Raw genomic sequence first — 17,067 nt, 5'->3', positions numbered from 1 at the left:
TTCCAAACGTCTCACCAACCTTGATAGATTATGCCCCTCAAGCCTCACTTCTCAATCTCCCTCCCTTTACCCATCTGTAAAATGGGCGCAATACCATAACTGTGCCATTGCCCTCTGCATTATGAAAACAAACGCTCAGTTGTATGTTCAAGGCCCTCTGTGGCTGACACCTAAAGGGATTCGTTTTAGCTCAAGTGTCATAATGGTGTGTGTTTGCAGTAGAAAGGACCTTCATTCCATCCCCAGTTTTGTTCGACTTTTCAGTGGCTATAATGTACATTGAGGACTTGGGCCCCAATCCTGATTTGGGCCTCGAGTCTCTACTGGAGTATAAATACTAGATCATGTGAAAGTGAGTAAGTACAGTCCACTTCAGTCACAAACTGGGGCAGCCCCACCCACACAGGATTAAATGACCAGACACTGCTGTAGTTTCATGCCAAGAACAAACATGTACATTGAAGCAGGTGCTAAAGCAGGGTGCATTTGTAGAGTTCATGCACCTTTGAAAGGGTCCTCTCAGTTTCCAAGCGAGACCCCATGTTCTGTAGCTTCTTCCTCCTTGCGCTGTGTTACCGCTGCAATGTTGATTTACCAGGTGAGTTGCAGTGACAGATTACTACTTGCATGATTCCCGAAAATAAAGGAGTACCAAGTAGGGATTCCGGCATTGCTCGCCTGCCTTGTTAGGGAAAGATACAGTTCCTAGCAGATGTTGGGAGATTTGCCCTCTGAGGGGAGGAAAGTTCCAACAGGAATGGGAAATATGTTGGCTTATTAAAGCAGTCAATAAAAGGACACTCCTCTTGCTGACCAAACCATGTTATTCTAATGGCACAAAGGCAAGGAGTCCCACCCACTAAACAGTACAGTGTATTGAATCCCAGGGTTTCAAACTGCTTTACCAGCATGCTTCCTAACGCAAGAAACTTATGAGCACTAACCCTACTGCCATTGACTCCATCTGTAATTAACCACATAACCTGTTTATGCCTCAGTTTCCCCAGCCTGTAAAATGGGGATAATTCTCCCCTGTCTCACAGGAGAGTTGTGAAGATTGATAGATGTCTTCAAAGCAGCGGGAAGATGAAAAAAGTGCTAAGAGCTAAGAATGACTGAACTGCTGATTTTACAAAATGAGTATTAGCTCAGGTGCCCACAAGTGTGCAATGGTACTTCACGGCTCAAATCAAAACAGGGACTGTCTATAAGAGCTCACAGCCTAAATTCAGACTTGTCAAACAGAGTAAAATCGGAGACGGGAAAAGGACCAGGGTTAGAATGGTAAGATCATGACATGAAAAGGACAAGTGACATCCCCCAGATTATATGTCTAATCAGTGGAAGAGCCCAGAGAAGAGCCCAGGAATCCTGGATCCCACTCCCCTGTTCTGACTACTACATCTCACTTCTCTCCAAGAAATAGTACTAAACCCAATACCCTGATCTCCAGTCCTCTGTTCTGCTCATTACAGTCATACTAAGCCCTATCAGAAAGCCCGGGAAGAAGTCCACAGAGCACGTAGGGAACTTCTGTCAGGAACTTGCTCTTTTCCATCACCTGGCAGTGTCCAATTTCCATTCCTTTGCATAGAAGCCACCAAGCCCCGGAACACTTTCACCCAGGGCTCTTCAAACCCCGCCTAAGAGAACATGAATGCATGTTGCATGTGAGTTTGCTGGACCACTTTCCCCCTTGTTAGATCAAATTAGAATCCAGAAAGAAGCTATTACCTCCCTTCACTTAAATAGCCATTCTTCCTTAATAAAGCATCCCAGGCATTAAATTCAGACCCAGTGTTTTCATGGATACACGGGTTGTTTCCAAACCTCGCTATTACCAATGAATGCGGTGACATTAGTATGAGTAAATGCAGGAAAAAGGATGAAATAAAACATATCCTATTGAAGGAAATGAGAGCTCCTTAAGAAAGAAAAACACACATAGGAAAGACGTGGGCATATCAGGATACAAATGGGACACTGGGGAGTGCCGGATTCCACAAGCATGATGTTATTGAAGTGTTTGATACCAGAGTAAGCACCTGCAGATATGAATTACATCCTTGTTCAGACCACTAACATTGGAGTACTGACATCTCAGGAAGTGCTTATGTTATATTTCAAATCCCACTGCCAACTGCATAAATATCAAATAAATCAATCATAGATATAATAGACATTATCTTAAGGACTTTAAAAAGCTGAACAAGCCACCTCTCTCTTCTAAAAGCAGTGCCACCCTTAAATCATTTGGGCTCTTTGTGTCAGTCACACCTCAACAGCCATGCCATTAACCCACTTTGAAAGTCAGAGATTAACTGCTTCACTTCCATCTTTGTGGACAGAGACAATGTTGCAATAACAAAACAAAAGTGCCCCATCCCGAGTTAAACCCAATCAAAATTCATTTGCACATACAGCCCCTTTCATCCACGGATCTCAAAGTGTCGTGCAAACAGTTAATTAAGCCTCCCAACACCCATATAATATAAAGATTTTTAACCTGTTTTACAGAGGGGGAAGTTGAGGGACACAGAGAAACGAAATGACTTGCCCAAGGTCCCAAATCAGGGTGGAACCAAGCCGGGACTCTCCATCCACTGCTTTAGTTCTTCTTTATTATAGTTATACTACATTGTATTATATTATACCAAATATATTTTCTAAATAAGCTAAGGAAGGGTATTTCCAATACGTGGTAGAAGATGGAAAAGAACGAGATGTAATAAAACTGCATAATTACATTTTTTAACCTTAAATTGGGATATTGCAGATTATGTACTATGTGTATTTTATTACTTTTAAACCAAACGTCTTACTTTTGGATAATTTAAGCATTATACCTAGATGTACAGACACTTTCCTTAACTTGTGTATTAACAAGGTTTTAACATTAAATTTTACCATTAGCTTTAATAAAAAATGTTAAATCTGTAAAAAAAATGAAATATTTCTGCAGTAGAAAGCAGCTATGGGGTTGGCATCAGCAGACTTGCTATTATAGCACTTGTTAAATGTAGTTAATCATCAAAGAAAAAGTGCCGCCTGTTCTTTATTGGAAGATTCAGATAGTTATACATTTCTTTTGCCTCCCCACCCCCCCCTTTTTTTTGGTCAGTTTCTCCACTACAAAGCAAATGTATGTAATTGTTGGTGCATCGAACTAGAGAGACCCTTCATCACTAAGTACTGTGAATGAAACAAAAAGTTTGTCTCTGTCTCTCTCTCTATATAAAGATGAAAAGTAATGTAGTCTTCAGTAATCTTGAGTTTTAGTTATCCTGGAGTAATTATTTTTTAAATTGAGGTTTATGTTTTAAAAATGCTTTTCAATTTAAGAGCGTCTCCTTAAACTTTTATTAGATTCATTTGCTATTTTCTTGCTTACCACCAGAGCCTTAATTATTATTATTGCTCTAAATACAACTACCATCCATCTTAATCAAGTGGGGGACTATTTAGTGTAAGCAGTTTATAGTTGTAAGCAACAGTAATTTTAAAAGTTTGCGTGGTAGTGGAGAAATGGATAAGAAAGGAGGCATTTTTTCTTGGGCATCTTTTTACCATTCATGAACAGCTATCGATTAAATAACCAGTTTCTGCTAAATATTCATGGCTGTTCTGAATTATTCAGTAGATGTATTTTTCGAGACACAAACTGCAAAACAAGGGGAAGAGGGTTGCTGAAGAGAAGACTTTTTCAATTAAAATGTATTACTTAAAAATACCGTGGTTGAAATTCTAGCTCCACTGATGTCAACAGCGGCGTCAATGCGGCCAGGATTTCACCCAATATGTACAAACTCTGAAGGACACAGGCTCTCTCAGACTGCAGCCAATTTCCAAACATGTCCATATTAAAGGAATTCTGTTATCCTGCGTGGATTTCTCCTGTACCTTCTGTAAATGAAATGCCAATGGATAGGTCCAGTGCAAGTTCCATGCACAGCCCCAACGAAGAATATACATGGATGAGCTCAGCTTGGTTCCTTATGGAGAAGTGCCCATATCATAAAAACCCCTAGTGGAGCCGACAAGCGAGACTGAATGCACCATGTGGATTAAATTGCCTTCTTGCCTCAGAGGTGTCCCCGCAGGCTCAAGTGTGAGGAACGTTGGAAAAGGGCAGCAGGGGGAAGAGGGGCAAAGCTTGCACTGGCCCCCGCCCACCGTCCTCTCCTTGTTTTGTGGATGAAAAAGTGTCTCCAAGGATGTCCATAAGACATCTTCCACAATCGTTCCCTTCGTATGCGTGTTCAACATGGATTCACACTACAGAGGATACTCCCAGACCCTCAAAGACTCCCACTGGGAGTCAGGCCCCAAAACACTGTTGAGGCTCTGGGCCAAAGTGCTGATCCCGCAAGAACATTTTGCCCTTACTGGTGTTGATAATTAAATACTAACATAAGGCCTGATGCAAAATTGGAGTCTTTCCATTGACTTGAATGGGCTTCAGATCAGGGCTCTAGTCTCTTCCTACAATGTTACTTTGTTACATACTTAAAGATAATATGCACACTGTAATTAATTTATATTGAAATATTATAGATAGACGGACATTTTCTAAAACGCCATGCCAATTGCTAGTCCTCAGTTTTGGTGCCAATTCCTCAGCAGCCGGTCCAGGTTAACGGCCCTTCTTGTTATGAACACTAAAAGACTTGCCTACTTTTTTTTTTTTAAACCTGTTCTTTACATCAACACAGATACAAAATATTCATACAAAGAGCAATTAGAAAGCATAGCCTAAGCCCTATGCTTTTTTGTATATTGTGTATCGTATGAAGCTGTCTGAGAAGAACACATTCACGTTTTAAAGTGAATTTAGAGCCAGTTAAAAGGTGCCAGATATTCACACTGGAGCCTAAAGTTCTATCTTCATCCATGGAACAGATGCAGGTAGTAACACGAGCTTTCACTAGCATGTCAGTGTCTCTCTGACATACTCTGGAAGGCTCCTCTCCTAACATAAGTGTAGTTCCAGCTCTCTGGTGTGTTCAATCAGGTCAGCAATTGCTACGAAACAGTGTCATATCCTACAGTCCATTCACTCCGGGGTTGGTTTCCGGTAAGCTATTCTGATGATAGATAGCTTCTCTCTTGAATTTCAGTAGCTGTGCAGGCTGAAATGAAGAATCTTCCTGCATCCAATGCAGTGAGCTGTAGCTCACGAAAGCTTCTGCTCAAATAAAGTGGTTAGTTTCTAAGGTGCCACAAGTACTCCTTTTCTTTTTGCAAATACAGACTAACACGGCTGTTACTCTGAAACCTCCTTTTTTAAAGGTGCTTTGGGTTTTTAGTTGCCTTTGCTGCAAGCACAATGCTGATCTTTATGAAACTACAAGGCACCCTGACTTATAACCATTTCACAATATCTTTTATACACAAAGTAAAACTTGCATATTACAGAGTCCATTGTCTCCCTCCCCCCAATTCTAAGCTTTTACTGAAATGCAGTGAGATCATTTTTCTTGCTGGCAAAAATGTTCTGTGATTTGTACTGATAAAATGATACGTTATCAAGTATCCCATCTTTCACGTGGAACCATTTCGTAAACACGAGGAAATCCAATACAATTCGAGGGCAGACGTTGTTCATATGGCTGCTGTCCCATAAATCTTCCCAAATCCTTCCAGCCTCCGGTCTTCTCCAAAGTTCCTCTCATTTAATGCTCAAACAAAAGCCAAATTCAACATTTCCAAGGAAGCTTTCATAATTGCAACCTCATTAACAGTTCTCTCTCCAGCACAAATACACCTTGATTCACTATTGCCGTCAAAAGTATTAGCGTCTATTGCCACAGTTCAGCTCACGAGATTTTGGGGGGAGGGGGGAAAAATGAAAAAAGGGTTCAAATTTCTAAAAAAAAAAAAAAAAAATCCCACAACCTCCCCCATTCAGCTGCAATAAGGTGAAAGGCTAACTGTAGACAGAATAGTAATATGTAAGCAGTTTCTAAGTTTTCTGATGGGAATACTTAACAACATAAGTATGTTTCCCCAGGAGATCTTCTCCACCATTTGGTCCAATTTCTTACTGCAAGAACTGAACCAATTCATGATGTAATGCTCTCGGGAAAACATTCCTCTTGAAAGAGAGTATCTTCCTAGGGAGAAGCTTGAAGAAAACATCTTAATATTGTTTAAACAGCTTTTGGCATGGTCATACTAGTGCACTGTATTAGATACTGAAAGCAAAGGCAGGCAGGCAGGCAGGCAGGCAATCATATACAGAAACAAAACATCTCTCAAGTTAGTGGGATAGGAAAAAGGAACTTTCGGGGGGGGGGGGTTCCCTGTTAGTAAAAATGAAAGAATTTAAGGCTTCAGCTGTTCTCTGCCCCAGTATGAAAACATACATTTATTCTGCCTGCAGCCTTATCACTTTTTTCAATCCTTACCCACAGGGCCCCGTCGTAGGCACCGAACACCTTAGCTCTGGTTGTTACTAAGGGGTTCTGGGACTCTTAAGGGGCATTATTCCAGGCATTAGAAAGGGTTCCTGGCAGCAGAATTTTGATTCATTTCCTGACTCACAGGCTTGCGTGTGCCATGCTACGTGCTGCCCCATTTTGCTATTTGGATAAACAGTTGGCAACCCAGCAGGGAATAAGTTGACACAGGAGTACATACATGACTGGCAAAAGGTAGTATTAGGAAGGCAGGCCAGTGACAGAGGGGAAGCAGGTAGGAGAAAACATACAGAAGTGGAAAGGGTTAGGTTGTAGTGCTCTGGGATCCTTCATTAGGCATGATGGGCCTCTTTGTGTTGCAGGCAGAAAGCCATACCTGGCGGTAGCAGGGCAGCTACCTGTTGGGGTGGAGAAGGAGAAACTGAATTCTGAGCATACATGTTTTATACACATGTTAGGAGCCTAGGCACAGTAGTAGGATCCAGGAACTCCTGAGCTTTCACCCCAGCTTTGACAAGTGTTTTTGTAGCCTCGGTCAAGTCATTTAACCACTGCTTGCTATTCTACTTAAGTTTAAAACTGATTAACACCCCATGCAGGGGACATGAGGCTTAGTTAATGTTTGTACAGAGCACTGAAGTGGAAAGGCAGCAAGTGTAATTTACTGAGGACAAGTACAATTTCCTCTAAGGATTAAAGAAAACTGGATTTCAAGACTCAAATACCATTCACCAATCCCACCCTCATTTCAGACCAACATGAATTATCCGTTACGCTTCTGAATCCATTCCTCCACGAGCCCTCTCACCAAGGCCTAAAAAGCTACAGGGGAAAAAAAAAAAAATAATTGGATGGGTGACCTTAGTCCCACACCCTTACAAGCTTCCTCTTCTCCTGTCCCTCATTTTAGATCTCTTTCCCACATTCAAACCACGCTAGACCAAGGAGCCATGCCCACCTGCTCCACCTCATGGAGGAGGCTAGGGCAAGTCACCATTCACATCTCTGTGTAACAACTAATCATTGGCTCTCTAAAATGAACTGTGCATATTTCCTAGCATTTATATTAATCTTGCAAAGGTCTCCTTGTATAACGCACCGGGGCGAGTAAATTTCTTTTTGATGGAAGAGTAAAATTACTTTTTTCATTAGCAGTAAGTAGTTTTGGACCTGCCTGATTAAGTTTTCACAACAATTTTGCAAGGCTGAGAGCACTTTACATCAAAGAACAGCACAAACATGAATTCCCACCCAGCCTTGGTGAGGTAGGCAAGTATTATTTACTACTAGAACCCAGCGGTACCGACCTTCCGTACGTGGAACAAGATACATCTTTTAGTCAAGCATTTGTATGACTGTAAGTGGGTTATTTATGGCAGATTGGGGCAGGCTAGGGGGAAAGGGTACATGGGTTATACTGAAGACAAACAGATTTAGTGTGTGATAGCATTAAATCCATGCCTTGCACTCACAATCTGTGGTTATCGGTACCTAAGTCAATAAACAAAATTAGAGGGAGAAACTGAGGCACACAGTAATTAGGGATTTTGCCCAAGACTACCCCACACATCATCAGCAGAGAATAAAGCTCCGGAGTTCCTGGCTCCCAGTTTCATGCTCAGTCCATTCTACATCTCTTTACATGATCACACTCTGTTTTTACTATTCCCCTTTCAGAGATGCCTCATCTGTATCATTTATCTACAAAGATAATAATTAAAGAACACAAGGCTCATTTATTTAAGTGTTTCATTTAGTTAACAATAACTTTTAGCTGGAGTTTCATATTTTATTTGTTCAAAGGGATTTTTACTTCGAGGGTGGGATGTCAGGTTTATAAGATTTTGTTTTGGGCGGTCGGGCATGGTGCCTATTTTGGTAATTTATGGTTAATTCTGCAACGTTACGGCACCCAGAGGCCTTTGGGCATGGGTGCCTATACAGTAAAAGTTAATAACTACAGTTCGTTCAGGTCATAAAACATGTTGCATTACATGAATTATGTTGATTACACAGTACAATCTCTTCATGAAATTGATCTGCAATGTCAGAAAACAGCAGTAAGGCTGTGCTATAAAGAGGGTAGTTAAACCAAAGTTTAGTAGAGTTGGAAGCTAGTCTATGGTAGGCGTCCATCAAGGACATCTACTACTAGTTTGTTGGATCTGCAGAATATTCTGTTTCGTGGTAGCCCCTGAACTTTTAAATCCTTGAATCTCAGCTATTTATCACCCATGTGGGAGCTACATAAAACGTTTTCCTTCAGCCTCAGTATTCTGATATAAGACAAACTAATTAAAAAAATTAGAAAAACCTAAAATATAGGCCAACTAATGGAGTTTCTTAAACTACACATTGAACTGAAAAGATAAATGGCACCTATAAGCTGTAAATATATTAATTTTTTTCCAAGTATTTTCTTTGGCTGTGTCATTCAGCTGAACAAGGGCTAAAAATTGTCAAACTAAATTCTCGGTGAGAGTCGAGCTCTAACTACTGCCAGTTTGAGTGAAACACACATCCAGGTTTAGGGAATACATTTTGTTTGTTTTGGCTACGGCACAGGGTAGAACATTTTCCATCCCATCCGAATACAGTCAAAAGGTTTTGAAATATTGCACAATAAAAGCCATTCATTATATCTGTCTCCTCTCCCTTCCAAAAACAAAAATGGCTGACCAGTTCCAAATCCGTGCAGGGGGCAGGAAGATGGGAGTCAAAGGGTCACTGGCAATCACCCAAGACTAACACCAGGTTTTTCAGGTTTAAGTTAGGGAATATGTTCCATGCCTCCATTCCCAATGCACACTGGGTTTTTTCTTCTCCCCCGGCCAAAGCTTGGTTAAAGTAGTTAAATGCTCTGTTATGCACAATTTACAAGGCTTAATTACAAAACTAATACATTAGCCTTCTTGTCTGAGTGTCAAAGATGAAGTTGTACCTTTCCCACAGGGACTATAGTACAATCAGATCCTATCTTACCTAGTCTAAAACATGTTGCTTACATACTTTAAAAACGTCCCAGTTGAAAAGACAGTCACCTACACTTTTCTGGGGGTTTTATGAAACAAAAATATCCTTTCCACTGTTTAATAGCCTGCTAGGAGCTTGAAAATTAGATTTCACTACTTTTGTAGGATTCTGTTCAAGATATAATAGAGATGTTTCTAATGATGCGAAAATAATGCCATTGGTTTGCCATGTGGATTGGCATCCGCACAGATATCAACCCAGTTTTGGGTAGACTGCACAGTATCTTCAGTTGCAGAGCCAACAGGGGGAGTAGCAGAGCAGGACACATTTCGGCCTGATGTCAGGGAGTGCTCCACAAAGAGGTACAATTAAATTTTATATACAGCATTTGAGAAGTAAAGGATATTTTTTAAAATAATCAGGTATTTAGAAATGAGCGGGAGAGGAACTACAACAATAAAAGTAATGTAAAGAAAATGTTCCTAAAATGAGCTTGTAATTACAATATAGTTAAAGACCAGGAGATATTTGTTACGGTCATTTATCAGTGAATTAGAGCAAAGTTATTCATTTCACTTAATTTTCTCTTTATTAAAAAAATTTAGAATGACTTTTGCCAGGTTAAAAGGAATAGCTGTTGTACTGCCATGAAAACAACATGCTTCTAGTATATCAGGAGTAAATTAGATAATTTATTCTATGATTTGTTTTAGTTTCTGGAAAGATAAGCTGTCTAATTCACTCTGCCATTAGCAGAACATTTATAGTAAGATTCCATCCCTTCTCTTTGAACTTCAGAAAACGTGAATTTGCAAGAATTTATGCTTGGTGTTTTTCTTCATGTCATTCTGATGGTCCAACACAAATTCAGGAAAAACAAAAACAAATTCCCATTGTTTATTGCATCCCCTACAGGTAGTTCTCAAACATTTCACTGTAATCTAACACTTCACAATATAGGAGACAAGTATTATATAACTACTCTTTCCTTCCTTAGTTGACTAATGACCTGGTAATTACAATATAGTGGCAAGATAATGATTGCATTTCCAGGAAACATTTATCCCGTAAATCAGTCACTACATAGCAATTACACAGGAATCTGATAAATGTAATTATTCAGCAATACGTACTTAACTCTAGCTATTACTGTTGCTGAAGTGATCTAATGTCTACATACTAGGAATTTACATAGAACATCACGTGACTATTAAGTAAGCTTCACAAAATCCCTGTGAGGCCAGGAAGCATTATCCCCATTATACAGAAAGGGAAAGTGAAGCAGACAGGTGGCCAGAAACCACAATTATTTATACTGTGTTAGTGCCTAGGAGTCTCTGGAATAGTCTGCACTACAAAGGCTTTGCCAGTAATATAGACTTAGCTTATACCAGCCAAAGAAATCCTTTTGCTGGGATGGTTAAACCATCTCTCCAAAGGACGTAAGACATACTGGCAAAGGGACTCTGGTGCTGGTATAAGCTTTGGGGATGAAGTTGCCACCATAGCTTTCACAGCCCTAGCGGACACATTTATGCTAACTTTCTAGTGTAGACCTGGCCTCAGTCATACACCAGCATCCCATCGTACCAGGTGCTGTACAAGAAAAAACACAGAACAAAGACCACCACCGCCTCCAAGAGCTTACAAGCAAAAAGTCGGCCTTTGTCAAGACAAGGTTTTAAATTGAGCTCAGGAACTCTGTGCCATCACAATCTAATGAACACCTTTTACAATTCCAGTCAAGATAAAGCACCAGGCTTTAGAACATACTTGACTGATCAAGTTAAACCCTGGGCTAGGCTTTAACTCTGCCAGTTTTGTACATTCTAAAGCACGATTGTGTGGTCTTGAATAGAGGGGTAGATGTTAGACTGACCTTGCTGACTTGACCTAAGAGGACAACTTAAAACCTACTCTCAACAAGGCCACAATAAGTGGCAAAGCCAGGATTACAAACCAGAATATCCTGACTCCAAAACCTGGTTTACTTTTCCCCGACCATACTACCTAAATGTTATCTTACTATACCCTATTAAGCCATCGTGCAATAAAAGCAGCAATTATAGGAGGCTGCCTCTAAGTTAGAGATGCAAATTTGATATCATCTTTTTAAAACTTAACTTTATGAACACCATTTTAGGAATGTGAAACATAAATCTCCTTTCACATTACGTTTTAGCCCCATCTCATTGTTCAGCTTTGTGAAAAATGCAGGCAGGTTGATAGATTCCTGGCTCCAGTTCCTACACAGCAGCCTGGTAACCACACTGTGGCTCTCACACGGCTCCAGGATCCTAGGTACACACTTTCCCTTGTGAAAGGAGCAGTGTTTTATATGCTTGCATTTTTGAGATGCAAAAGTTTCAAGTCCTTTTTTATTATGCTTCACACACTCATACACACACACACACACACACACACACACCCTCCCTCCACGGGGGAAAAGCCTCATATCCCAGAATATCTGCTTCCCTCCGAAGTCCAATGACCCTCCAACACCAGTACTGTCTCATTATCCTTATTCCCATCTTACCCCTAGTGACTCTCCCAACACTTCCTTGCATCCCAACAACAATTTCTTTCACCTCTTCTCAGGTTCCAACCTCTAGGCTCAGTTAACCCCTGCAAATAGCATTTACAGTCTCAGTCTTCCTCAATCATGTTCTGGTTCATTATTTTCTCTCATAACGATTTCTGAATAGGCAGAAGTTGAAAATTTTAGTTAATACTGCATATATGGAAGACAAACGCTAAAGCAACTGGGTGGATGAATCAAAGTAAATGGTACTCAGCAATGGACACACAAGTGATACCGCATATCATCTCTGTTTAAAAAAAAAGATTTGTACACAGCGGGCAACAAATGACTTTTGATCTTACACAGGACTCAAGGATACGGATATATAAAAAAAACCCACATACTGTGGCCCTATTTACACATTTGTTTTAACCAGGTCCCCCCCAGTCACTACGGTAATTATGCTGGAAAGAAAATCTGTTTATACTTAGATATCCTATTTTTAAGAAAAAGGGATATACATCTGTCACACAAGAAAAGTCTGTCTTCAGACTTATTTACAGTCTATTAGGATGTTCCCAGCAACTGAACAAATTCTTTAATACTGGACTAAAGAGGCTCACCCTATTCCTGTAAGAGATCTGCAGTGGAACACATACACCATGTAAAACAAACGGTCTTAAATACCTAGTGAAAAATATAGTCCAGGAAAAAGTAAAATTTTAGTCAAGACCAATAGAAACACCCAGTCTTGCAAGACAAGGTGATGTGTGGGCTCTTCACAGAGCTTACTATCTCATATTGATTACAGTATATGCCATCAATCATAAGATTAATTTAGTTTTATTTTAACCTTTAAACCATTTCTCCCAACCCCATCCCAGAAGGTATGAAACAGGCAAGAAAATTAATTAAGTATAAAATAAGAGTACCAGAGTTAGCTGCTATTACCAGTTTGTTTTGAACCAACACAAGTGATTTTGACATTTCAGTATTGTGGTCTGGGAACTGTTTAAAGATTTTTTTAAATCCATGACAGTTTTCACAAAGAAGTCCGGTTTGTCTACATCTACCCCAGTGCAAAATTCATGCCACACTGCCCTCTGCTGGTAAAACAAAGATATTGCTATGCCACACAAAATTTAACTGAATATGCTCATATCTTCTAAACCAAAGTCTAAAATTTTCACTGTGGTAGATTTAATTTTGCTAACATTAGAGACAGCATATTCTACTATCTTCCAGAAACCAGTTCAAGTTAGAAAAATTTGGAAGACAGCAAAAGCAGATAAACGCGCAAAGATTTAGTTAACGAAGACTTGAAAAAAAGGGACGATGAAACAGTAAAAGAAAGTGGATGGGTCCGGATGAAGAACTGTCACTGAAATCAACAGTACAACACAAATGATATCTTTTGATGAAGTTTCTTGCAAAGTTGCCTGAGTAGTTCTTGTTTTCTGAAAGACTGGCTGTTGGTCTCTGCAGATAGGATAAGACAGTGTTTCAATGTGACTTTCTAACTTCACCAAAAGTACATAAGAAATTTTATTCCAGCTCAAAGTGGTCAAACAGGTTTACAATATAGAGATGATTTTTCAACTTTAAGAATCTGTTTTAAAGCTGGCATATTTCACCTTACAGTTAAAGTACAATAGTATGAAATATGAAAATACTGACTGTATAAAGCGGACCATATTCAACATTTTACGTTCTATAGCTCAAACTAGAAATAAGCGAACAGTAAGATGGCAGATCAACTACTGAGTACTGTATTGGGTACATATACACTGAAGATTTAAAACATTCACAATGCACTTATGCAGTACTGTACTTCATTTGCTGGACACGTTCATATCCTTTTCTTGCCAGTTTAGCCTTAAACATTAAAACATGAAGTATTGTATACAGTAAAGATTAAACAAACTTAACAAGCAATCCTTCTGCAGAAATTGTGATTTCTTTATGATTAGTGCAAATGTAAAGTACACAAGTCCGTAGCAGTGGGCGCTCCAGACCTGTTGGTGTCAAGATGGTAAAGCAAAGTCTCTGCAGAACCTGGGAAAAGTCTGCACCCCAGCAGGAGCTTTCTTCATGGTTATGTTAGTTGTACAGGATCTCTATTTGTTAGCTTGTTTTTGAAATCTGGAAAAAAGTTACATGGATTTCAAAAGCAATTTTTTTTTTTAATAGAATCAATTTATAAAGCAGGATTCAGCAGATGAGCAATATCAACTCTTCAAACAATTACCATTGGAAGGGTATTCCCGAAGCCATCATAGGTCAATTAGTAAAGACACACTCATTTTTTACAGACTGTGACGCTAGGCTTCAAAATACAATCAAATTAGGATTTAAATTCTGCTCTGTCAAGAAGAACCAACACCATCAAGAATGGATTATTTCCCACTCCCCTAAACCGTCTGTCAATATTAGTTGCTTTTTTTGATCCATAAACTGTGTTTCTCTTTTCCCAAAAGAGGTGAGAACCACGTGTGGGGTTGCTGGCATTTCTTTATGCAAGTGGAGGAATGAGAGACTTTGCTTACTGATTGTACCCTAGCGAGTTGGGTATGCATATGGAGTCTGCCCATAAACCGTATCTTATCCAGTAACCACTCCGAAGTTTCCAGGGCAAAACACATACTGCTATGTGCTTTCCACAATGCTAAGTATAATCCACCATAACTCCTGCCTCATAAAAGAAAAAAAAAAAATCAGGGCAACAGATTTGAACATTTGAAATCCCAGACTTCCATAATACAGTACGTATTTTAGTTAGAGTAATTCTTTTTTCCCCAAGTGGGTCTAAATATAAAGAGATCTAAATATAAAGAATCCTAAAGAATGTGACCAAGCAACTGGGTCTTGCTCCTTAAAGAAATCTTGCACCTAAGACAAGCAGGTTATTCTATAAAACACTATTCTCCTTTGACTGTAAATGTCACAGCAATGGAACAAAATGTATCTTGGCATACAATTCACTAGTTTCTATGGCTATCCTTTCCACAGGAAGGAGTGTGTGTTCTTCGGCCTCAGTTGACTGAAGCCCCTTATACTTCCAATAAATTACTGAAGTGTGTATTTATTCTCTTGACAGTTACAGCTTTTACTACTGCTTCAATCAATCAATCCTTGTAGATCCCAGTATTCTTATAAGAATAAATATTTCATCACTTTGCTTTGTGACTGCTAGAAATAGGAAGTGCGGATTCCTAGCATCAAGAGATTAAAGCTTCACCCTTTGCCCATCATTGCTGACTAATACACCTGTACTCTCAACGCTGAGCTTGCTTTTCCGCAGTTGTTTCACCAAGCATTTTGAAACTCTCAAGCCAAAGGACAATTCAAATTACTTGGCAAATGAACAAGTAAAATGAATATTTATACAAATGTCTTTGTGACCAGAGAAATAAGTCATTCCCTATTTCTAAGCGATACTTTTAAATACAGATAACTGAACTGAAGCCAAAGAAAATCCACATTAACATACTGACCTTTTTCTTTTTAAAAAGAGATGGCCCATTTTGCCTAGGTATTAGGATCGTTCTCAAAGGATACTTGCATTTCAGACTCCTTTTGGTAGTTTTTATCATTGTACACATGGCTTGCCCTTCTCTTTTTCCCTGTTTGAGTTATATTTTTGGTTTCCTGGGAAGTGGATGCACACATGCTCCTCCTCCGTGTTTTGCAAGAGCCTCCTGCAACAGGAACACGCTCATTGTTCTCTTTCCTCAAAGCTGAAAATTGGATCCAATTTTCTGGTCTTTGATGAATGTTCTCAGATTCTTTAAAGATGGATGCATACATCGTCCGCCTCGATTTGCGACCAGAATCTGACAAAGAGTTCTTGTGAATCTCAGTAGGTATTTTAATCCACGCAAGTCCCTCATTTTCTGCATTTTTATGCAGCCTCATACTGCGTCTTACCTTTTTTTCAGGATTCTCACTCGCCTTCAAGAAGGACTGCTCTATAGAGTAATGTAGATCACTAAACATTTCTGAGTCATTTTCTATTCGGGATTCTTGCTTATTAGTAAAGGAACCAGACAGTTTGTTTCCAAGTGCTTCAAAATGGAGTTTCTCAAGTTCAGAAAAGTAGATAGTGCTTCTCCTGCCTTTTCTTGAAGGCCTTTTGAACCCTTTAACATTGGCGTCACTGTCAGCTGTTCGTTCTCTTGCAAAGTCTGTAATAGAACATCCAGTTTGAGTATTTTCACTTACACCGATGTCCTGCAGGTTGAAGAACTCTAGCTCCTTTAGCATCTCGGAGTTATCTGAAGGATGATCACTTTCCGGCAAACGTTCATTTTCTATTAAGACAGCTCTCTCTTTTTCACTGTCTTTATTGTCAGATGTATCAAATGGGGACGTGCTCTTAATTTCTTGCATAACTGTGTTTAGTCGTGGCAAAAGAGAATTTGATTTTACAATGACAGGTGAAGTGTGTTCTGTCATAAGACTGGACTCAGACTGCTCACAGGTGGTCTTATCATTGCTATCTTCTTCATCGGTCTGATTATTCACACAAACATCACTCTCTTTCTGTTCTAGCGACATTAAGGGTGATCCCAGCTCATTTTCTGTCTGAATGCTTTCTTGTATATTAAGCACCTCAATATTAATGGTTGAAGCAGGATCAGGGCCAATGTCTGATGACTGACACTCGATGCCACCGGTGCTGCCGGCTTCTACAACGTCAAGGTCTCTAGTGTTTGGACATTTGTTAGTTATAGGCACTTTCCTTTGGTTTCTTCCAATCACTTTTTTCTGTTCAACGACTTCATTCATAGATCCTCTGTGGGCATTGGTGGATTTGGAATAATCTAAAAGGATATACAAAGTTTACAATTTAAAAAAGCTGAATTGACATAAGTTTGCTTCGTTATACTCAAGAGAACACCTGAAAGTAAATGCAAAATTTCAAAAAGATTGCAATCGTTTGAAACTAAGAAGTAAAGCCGCCACAGCATTTTACACCTCCTCCCAAAGAAAGAGCTGTTTCAAGTAGCTAACATTGGTAGTTATTGTCAAAGCTATTCCGCACCGCTCATCCACCCAAGGACACAGTCTTTCTAGTCAGACCATCCTACAAATAATCAGAATTTTATAGGAAAGTTTGAACGAGACGGACTGGTTTCAGTCAAATTAATAAAG

The 17,067-nt window shown here is 39.5% G+C and overlaps 1 protein-coding gene across 6 annotated transcripts in view; it reads right to left on the bottom strand.

Moving 5' to 3' along the window:
* Positions 1-10,055: 10,055 nt before the first annotated feature.
* The window catches only part of CDCA2 (cell division cycle associated 2), a 30,213-nt gene continuing 23,201 nt past the window's right edge, over positions 10,056-17,067 (bottom strand). For 5 of the 6 annotated variants that reach the window (XM_073324925.2, XM_073324928.2, XM_073324931.2 and 2 more), the window contains 2 exons: positions 15,408-16,736; positions 13,446-14,055 (listed from right to left, as the gene is read on the bottom strand). In XM_073324925.2, the coding sequence (XP_073181026.2) occupies positions 15,442-16,736 (1,295 nt within the window). In that variant the 3' untranslated portion in view covers positions 13,446-14,055; positions 15,408-15,441. Of the gene's footprint in view, positions 13,393-13,445; positions 14,056-15,407; positions 16,737-17,067 lie in introns of those variants that run through there. The other variant, XM_073324926.2, reaches the window with a different exon arrangement.

The sequence above is a fragment of the Lepidochelys kempii genome, chromosome 26, assembly GCF_965140285.1.
Source record: "Lepidochelys kempii isolate rLepKem1 chromosome 26, rLepKem1.hap1, whole genome shotgun sequence".
Classification (NCBI taxonomy): domain Eukaryota; kingdom Metazoa; phylum Chordata; order Testudines; family Cheloniidae; genus Lepidochelys; species Lepidochelys kempii.
This window is presented reverse-complemented; position numbering and strand designations above follow the sequence as displayed.